At 50.8% G+C, this 8597-nt stretch overlaps 1 protein-coding gene across 2 annotated transcripts in view; it reads left to right on the forward strand.

Moving 5' to 3' along the window:
* The window catches only part of AP1B1 (adaptor related protein complex 1 subunit beta 1), a 45020-nt gene extending 38072 nt beyond the window's left edge, over nt 1–6948 (forward strand). For both annotated transcript variants that reach the window (XM_077307532.1, XM_077307533.1), the window contains 4 exons: nt 230–314; nt 2100–2186; nt 2881–3035; nt 6340–6948. In XM_077307532.1, coding sequence (XP_077163647.1) covers nt 230–314; nt 2100–2186; nt 2881–3035; nt 6340–6414 — 402 coding nt within the window. In that variant the 3' untranslated portion in view covers nt 6415–6948. The remainder of the gene's footprint in view (nt 1–229; nt 315–2099; nt 2187–2880; nt 3036–6339) is intronic.
* The last annotated feature ends 1649 nt before the right edge of the window (nt 6949–8597 follow it).

Below are 8597 nucleotides of genomic sequence, written 5' to 3' on the forward strand. Positions count from 1 at the left end.
ACGGTAGACTTGAGGTTTACGACTGAGCCCTCCTTCCCAAGGGCAATACCATGAAGTGGGGGAAAGGGGGCCGGTCAGATTCCTTTGTACAGAGACCGGTAGTTAGCTTTGCCTCTGGGGTGGTGAGAAGAATAACTTTGAGAGTTTGTTCCAAAGCAAACTGCAGGCTGGGGACGGGAATGTTATTCTGGTCCATATTGGAAAGACAGCCTTTCTCCCTTGCTTCCAGGTGGCCGTGAAGAACAACATCGATGTGTTCTACTTCAGCACCCTCTACCCCCTGCACATCCTGTTCGTCGAAGACGGGAAAATGGGTAGGTCGGCTGCCACAGAAGCAGCCGTGCAGAGAAGAGATTCCTCTCTGGGTTCCGCAGGGCCTGTAAGACAGACCTCTTCTGCCAGGTGTTCTGTTGAGGCCAGGGCGGTGACCGGAGCTGTCAATCCGTGGATCCTGTCCTATTTTAACGAGCCAGCCCCTGGATAAATAGGGTCATCTACTCAGGCCCTAGGCTGGTTTTTAAGAGGTCAAAGAATTACGATGCCGCCATCTGTTTCTATTCCTATTTGTATTGTTTAAGGGTTTTTTATGGGCTTTTATATTGTAATTGTTGCTGTTTTTATAGTGTAAACCATCACAAGATGGCCTGTCATGAGTGGCGGCATAAAAATCCAAATATAAATAAAGAAATAAGTTGCAATTGGGGGATGGGGTGCTACTGAGATTTATCGGCCTTTTGTGTGAAGGAATTCCAATGCTCGACAGCCCTGTCCAGGTAGGTTTGGCTGGCTTTGCTCGGAATAACTGTTCAGTAGCCAAACAGAAGTGTGCAAGTAGGACTTCCTCATCTCAGCCCTTCTGTGTGCAGCGAGGGAGGGCAGGCGTATGCCCTGAAAGTCCCGCTTGATGCGTTCCCCACAGTGTGACCTTTGGAGCAAATGCCTCCATTGTAGCTGTGGCTTCTTCCATTCCCCACCAATGTGCAGCCAGAAATAACCTCCTGAAGGAGGGGCCAAGGTCTTCCTGGACGCTGCTCACATTTTAGCTGAAAGGTGCAGAAGGATCCCAGAAGCCCCTGCCAGGACAAACAGCCTCCTCTCTGAGCTCTGTCTGGGCTGTACCGTTCCCCAGTTGCAAAGCTAAAGCCTGCTAGAGCTGCCAGAAGCCACCTTGGTGTAGTGTGGGGATTCCTAGCCAGGGGTCCATGGATCCTTGGGGGTCCCTAGGAGTTCTGAAGGGGGTCCACGGGAGCTCTGAAGTGGTGTGGTATAAGGTGGGGGTCTGACCTGTCTTCTTAGCTCCTCCTCTTCTTTCTAGCCTAAAAGAGACAGAGCCACCATAGCTGCAATGAAGGCAGGGGGAGGTAGCAAAAGGTGGCCTAAGGATGCTGGCAGTCATGTTGCTTATGGGGGGGGGGGGGAAGGGAAGGCAACTTTAAGCCACTTTAAGACTCTTTCAGGTAGAGACAAGCAGCAAATAAGAACCAACTCTTCTTTTAGAAGAAGAAGAAGAAGAGTTGGTTCTTACGGGTGGGGAGGGATTGCAGCTGATGGAGAGAACTCCTTTGTAAGTGGGAGTGCCCCTTCAGGTATCATCCCTGAGCCTACTGTGGACCACTTGTTCTGTTTACTGCATTGCCTTTAAAAGGGGACGGTTGGGGATAAGGTGTCCACCCAGTGACCCGTGTGTGAGGTTCTTAATGAACACTAGGTGGAGCTAATGATCCAGGACAGCAGCTTCAGGTCTGCTTAGTTGGTATTCTGGAGTTGAGCTTCAGCTTTCCGTAGTCCTTGTGACCTTTCTGTCCTCCTTTGGAAGGTCACTGTATCCACTATTGAGTATCTCTGCAAGGGAAGTTTAATGGAACCTCCATGGTTGCAGGCAATGCATGCCTGGAAAACAGATGTCAGGAGACAGACTAGGCAAGGATATTGTTTTCATGCCCAGAGTGCTGACAGAAAGCCTTTCTGACACCAGAAGCTGGCCTCTTTTTTAGGGTGGGGGTCATGTCTCTTGAAAATAGTGTGATCTATGCTTTGGGAAGAGTTAGGGTTGGCACCCCTCCCCAGGACTCACATCGTGTTTTCCCTTGCCCCCTCAGAACGGCAGATGTTCCTGGCAACCTGGAAGGACATCCCCAATGAGAATGAAGCCCAATTTCAGATTAAAGACTGTCCTCTCGGCGCAGGTGAGAAAAGAGGTACCTGGTCTTCCTTGGCCAGGATCACTGCTGTTCATAAAGCCCTCCATTCCTTCTCTCCAGAACTCAGATCTGCTTACAGATAGGCCAGGGGGTGCTATGTGGCTGGTTAGGTGGCTGCGAAGGCATTACACATTTTTGAGGCCAAAACGCCAAATACGAAATCCTACAGGGCACCCAACTGGGTCTTGCATACCTTTAAGGGACTAAATGTAAGTTTTTTTTAAGTGAGATTTTAATTGCTGCTTCCTGTTCCTCGTAGATTTCCTATTCCTTGATTTTTTACATTGTTGTGAATCACCGTCTGTTGCGGTGTTATTTGTCTCAGTGCATTTATTCTAATTGTCACTTCCTGGTTTTCTGAAGAAGTGCAAGATAGAAATAATTAAAATTCCATAGTTCGCAGTGCAGATGAGCAGGATTGATACAGTCCTGTAATCAAGGCTGTTTGCAAAATGGAACAGTTCTGCACAGAGAAGCTGGATGAATTGTACACATTTTGTAACTGCTTCTGACTCGCTTCTGTTTTTTGCAGTTGTTCCTAGCTCTCCCTTTAAACGGGAGGTAAAATTGCCCACGAGCTGGGTTTTGCACCTGCTACCCTATTCTATGCTCTGGCAGTAGGCATCCCTAGCCCTGCTTCAGAGCACGAGTTGGTAACAGCAGCTTCTCTTTCCCCCAGATGTGGTTAGTAGCAAACTACAGGGCAGCAATATCTTCACCATCGCCAAGAGGAACGTGGAAGGACAAGATATGCTGTACCAGTCGCTCAAGCTGACCAACGGCATCTGGGTCTTGGCTGAGCTTCGAATCCAGCCAGGGAATCCAAACTTCACGGTAGGATCCCTGATTCCCTTTTTGTGTCTCAGTAAGATGTAACATGGTCCCGGGGGATGGCTACAAACCTTGCTGTGAATGGAAGATCACTTTTTGTGCACTGGGTAGGAGCTGGCACAACGTTCTTGCAAGTATAAGAGTCAGAACCTCGTTCCCCCTAGCTTGGTCCTCTTCTGCTTGGAGTGGTGTTCATCCTGGAATCTTTCCCAGCCCTGCTTTCTGATCGTCTTTTAGCTGGAGCTAGAGCCTCCGGTCTCATGCATCCAAAGTATGACCCCCTCTGCATAGTTAAGTTCCTGCCCCACGCTCCCCACTCCATCCTCCAGCATGCACCCTGTTTGTCACGTTGACTCAGTGCTGTCACACTGAGTGTCCCTTGCCCGGCTAGTGATCCAGAGTTCTGGGTTGGGGGAATCTTGCACCCTTGGTGTGCTCTCGATATTAGTCAGGGTTTCACAGAACGCAGTACCAGGACAGGAGTTTTATCAACTGGCATGTTGAAAGCGATAATGTCCAAATTTTCTAAGATGGGACAGTTGAAGTATGGTAAGAGATGGATTTCTTTCTGTGCTGTCACATTCATTCCAGCTTTGGGTCAGGATGGGATTCCAGCAGACACCCGATTCCATCGTTTCCAGTCATTTTTACTCAATCAAGGCCAGGATCCCAAGCTGGCAATTCCCATACTGCGCAGGTAGACAGAAGAAAGACCCACCAGCTGCACATCGCAATAGAGGGGGGGGGGGGAAGCTGATATGTGAGGCTTCTTCAAGTCAGAGAATCTTTATTTTTACAGCTTCCAAAGTCTGAACAAGACTTGAAATGAGTTGCTATCCAGACCTCATTCTGGCCTTGGGAACTGCAAAAATAAAGAAGATTTTCTGAGCTGCAATAGCTTCACAAACATCAGCTTCTTTCCTCTATCGGTACTGTATAGTTAGGCAGCCACGTTGAGTGGCCAGAAGGGAGACTGATGGATCAGCACCACAGAACGCAATTCTCCAAGAAGTACACGCCCTTCTTGAAAACGTTCTATTATGCCCCGTGTGTGTTTGGTAGTTGGCATTCTGAATTCTCAGTTGTAGATGTAGTAAGGCCTAGGAGGAGGAGCTGGTCTCATGGCTTAAGTGCCACTCAGCGCTTAACACCCACTCAGGGTGGCTGTCCCGCCCATGAGTGCCTCCTCCTCCAACCGGCTTGACTGTTTGTCTGGCGGCCAGCCAATCACCTTCCGTCCCCCACCCCTGGCCACCCCCTTGTCCTTCCACTTCCCTCCAAGGCTTGGAGGTTGCAGTTCCCTGCTGTATGAGAGCTCCCCCTGCTGGTGAATTCCCTCCCTGGGGGAAGGGAGAGGCCATCTGCAGAGTTCTTCTATCACCACCACCACCACCACCCACACACAAATCTAGTGCCTGTTGTATTCCTGAACGCAACAGACTTTGTCCTTAGTAAATAATATTAAGCATGAAATCCAGAAGCACCACCCATAAAACAACCTGTGAGGAAATCATCCAGAGGCCAGGATGAGACCTTCGCCTCCTACAGCCTAGTTTCAGGTACCAGATGGCTGTGCTGCAACAGTCTCCCAATTGGGAATCCTATACCTGTTTGCAGCATCACAGGTTGTCCTGGCACACTCTAAGGAGCCCACGATTGGCGGCAGCTTCTTGGTGGAGTGTCCCCACCGCAAGGAATCCAAGAATGCTATGAAATAACTGCATGAGAGTGTATTCCTTATGCGGTGCAGCCATAGTTTTCTACCAAAGTTTTTGTTTAAAGCATTATGTATGAAAGGAGCCCTCGGAGGGCCTGCAGGAGCCGGAAGCTGGCCAGGAACTTCATGCCAGGGGTCATGCAGACGGCACGAACTGTCTCTCTGCTTGCTTCGTGCCCTTTGTCTGAAAGAGACCTGGTTAGCCTTAACCTTCGTACCTCTCCCTCCTCCCCACCGACACGCTGGGCGCCTTGGGATGGCTCGTGCTCTCTGTTTGGGTTATGAGTCGCTTCCCCTGCTTCCGGTGACAATGTCCTCTTTGTTTTCGTTGCGGCATGTCCACCCGCCCGCCACGGGCCTTCCCTGACTTGGCAGGATCTGGAGGTTAGCAGAACATTTGTGCTTCTCTCTCTCACTCTCGCTCTCTCTCACTTCTGAATCTGGCTGTCTACTCACCACTCCATCCCCAGCATCTTATTAATTCTCCGTCGGCTCGCTTCGGACACGCCTTCTGGCGGCACCCTTATTTCCCCCACCCCCGGCCCAGCCTGACACGTGCTAACTAACCAGTGACAGATTGTACCGATGGGCGAGTGAGTGCGTGAGCACAAGGATCAAGGGGAGCAGATAACAGTTTGTTCAGAGCCAAGGAAAAATGAAATGGAAAGGCATCTTCCCTCTGCACTAGATGACACCCTGCCTTCAGGAGTGCCTCTTCCTAAAAGTGTTGGGACTGCCTGGCTAGTGCCACCTCTGCAGCATCTGGGGCAGCAGCAGTCTCTTGAACACACGCCCCAAAAGCCCCCGGCATATTTATGTCAGCACTTCTGCCCAAATTGTCCGGTGGCATCTCCATGGATGAGGGGAAGGTGACCGGCCTCAGGGGCGATTTGCAAACTCGCTGCATCTGATCGACCAAAGGCAGCTTTGAGGTTTTCGAAAACTCCTTTAAAACCTTCACTGTCACTCGTTTGGCTCTTGGAGAACCTGTGGATCCTGCAACCCTCCTCACGCTTACTCGAGCCGTTCAGTTCACCGGGTCTCTCTCCTGAGCAAACACGCATTAGAGCAGGTCGCACGTCTAATCCGTGACACGGGCTGCATCCCCACTGCAAATGAACCGGTTTATTACCCTGGCTGGCAGTCTCAGTCCCCCTCTCCCCTTCCCAGCTTGGTTAGCTTCTTTGCACTGTGGCAGCATTTGAAAGCCACGTTTCCCCGGGGGGGAGGTCACGACTGTCGCGTTGGGGGCCTCTGTGCCTTCAGTTTCAGACGGCTGAGTGTGACATCGGAAGGCATCAGCTGGTGTGCCCAGCGAGGCACGGAGGGGAAACTTCCGCTTGGAAAAGAGCTGGCCTCAAGGAGCTTCCTGGCAAAGACTTCCCCTCCCGAAAGCAGCTGAAGCCTTTCTCCTCTCCAGGCAACTTGGCTTAACTGTCCTCCTTAATCTCTTAGCATGTCCTTTTCTCTGCCTCCTCCTGGATTCCATTTGCCCCAGTTATTAACACAGCTGCCTCGTGGGAAAGAAAACGGGTTGGGAAATCTTAGCTTGTCACACTCAGATGCTTTCCTTTCCTTGGCCCCCCACAGCTCTCCCTGAAGTGTCGTGCCCCTGAAGTCGCACAGCATGTTTTCCAAGCCTACGAAACCATCCTGAAGAACTGATGTCCTCGGACACCCTACCGTCTCCTCCCCGTCCCCGATTCCCAAGTGGAAGAAGCGGTAATGATTTCGTTGGGACCAAGACCCCCTCCACGCATGCCTCCTTTTGTCCACGGAAGGAACGAATCCAAGAGCCAGCATATTCGAATGTCCCCAAAACTCTCTCTCATCTCCTAGTAACTGGAAGCTTTGGGGCCTGAGGGGGGCCGGGGGGGGGGGGGATCCCATCTGTGGCCTCAGGGAATGGGGAGGTGTTCAGAACGGAACGATCCAAGGAGATGGGAGACCTGGCCGATCCGCTTTGTGTGTGAAGTCAAGCCATGACCCCTCTGCTGATGTTGCCCTATTCCTGACCGCCCTGTACATTCTCTTCCTTTTGCCCATTTCTACATCCGGAAGCCAGCAGGCGGTGCACACCTGAAGGCCGCAGCTGCGCAGCGGGGAAAGTCCCGCGCACCGTTGAGCATCACCTTGCTGTCTTGCTACCTTCCCGACCAAATAAACAATCAAAGCTCAAAGTGCTGAACTGGGATAAAATGGGTCTGTGTTTCATTGTCCAGCTCAAGGAAGTGCAGGTGGAGGGAAGGTTGTATGAAGACCCTGGTTTTTAATAGCCCTTCTTGTAGGATATTTACCTGACCTCTTCCAGCGGGAGGGGGGAGAGTCTGTTTTTGAGGAGAGTCTGTTTTGGAGGATTTGTTTAAGCTTCTATAGATAAGCCTGGTCCACTCAGAACAGGAGGGGATGCTGGGTCTGTTATTTCTTGAGACTCCAAGTAGCTGATTCAGTGGCTTGATCACCCCCATATGAAAAATTCTCATGTATACCAAACATTTCCTATCAGAGAAGGCGGGTTTCTCCTTGGCACCAAGTTTTCCACTTTGGATTTGAGTCCAGAGACGTATCCAGTAGTAAACACTCCAGCCCTGGCCTCTGCTATCCTTGTATGGCAAAAGTGAAATGCAGTAGATCAGAGTGAAAAGCATTGTGTGCAGCTGTCAAATGCAGCAACCTGCACGGGTAGTTGCAGCCCACCTTGCTTAACTGACACTCAAGCTGGATTCTGAAATATGGAAAGCAATTCAGTCAACAGAAGCTCAGCCCCTGCCACACGTTATAAGTCTTTAAGGTGCCACTGGAAACTTGCTCTTTTATACTGCTACGGGCAGACTGATATGCCTACCCAACTTGATCTGTGTCCAAGGCATGACGTGCCATAATGCCAAAAGGGGGTCATAAAGGCAGAAGGCGTCACATGAAAGGCAGGTGATACACAGTCACCGCTGCAATATTCCTTATGAGAAGCAACCGCTTGTTCTGTCCCATTACACTGTCATTTCTAAAAATGCCCTCGAGAACATTTCTGTTTAGCAGGGGTGTACCAGCACAGGGTGGCTGGTGGTTACAAGTCGTCCCCCTGCCCAATCTGTGTGGACGGAAGCCCCAGAGATTCCAAGGCCCTGGGGGATAAACCTTCCCTGGCTAGGGAGGAATGTGGGGGGGGGGGGAGGCGAGGAAGTTCCACACTTGCTGTGAGTGGCTGGGTTTTCGATCAGTCCCTCCACCCATCACAAACTTCAGGGGCTGGTTAGCGGAGGGTTAAACGTACAGCGGGGGTAGTCAAACTGTGGCCCTCCAGATGTCCATGGATTACAATTCCCAGGAGCCCCTGCCAGCGAATGCTGGCAGGGGCTCATGGGAATTGTAGTCCATGGACATCTGGAGGGCCACAGTTTGACTACCCCTGACAATACACAGTCGGTGAGTGGCTAATGAATGAAGCTGAAGGTCAGTGTTACAAAGGCTGGGTAATGTGCTGAAGTTACCGCTTGCACCAAAAGATGGCAGCCCAGGTTCCGGGGGATGTTTCCCCCTTCCCTTTATTCTGGCTCACACAGACACCTTGCTCTAATGTGACAATGAGTTCGTCTCTTCCGGAGGAGAGCTAAGCTGTTTATTTTGGTTGACAAGGGTCACAAAAGACTGAAGGCTTTTCACAGTTAAGCTGCGGGCCAGTTCACTTAAGAATCATTAAAACATCACACCCTCTCCCCGGGGGTTACAGGACTGATAGACCGTTTCTCCTGGTGAGCAAGTCCGAGTGTTTATCTGAGAAAGGCTCACTAAATCCTGAGATTTGCCGTCTTTCCACACTTTGTCACACTTACTGGGCTACTGGAAGAGTG

This window comes from Paroedura picta, chromosome 13, assembly GCF_049243985.1.
Source record: "Paroedura picta isolate Pp20150507F chromosome 13, Ppicta_v3.0, whole genome shotgun sequence".
NCBI lineage: Eukaryota > Metazoa > Chordata > Lepidosauria > Squamata > Gekkonidae > Paroedura > Paroedura picta.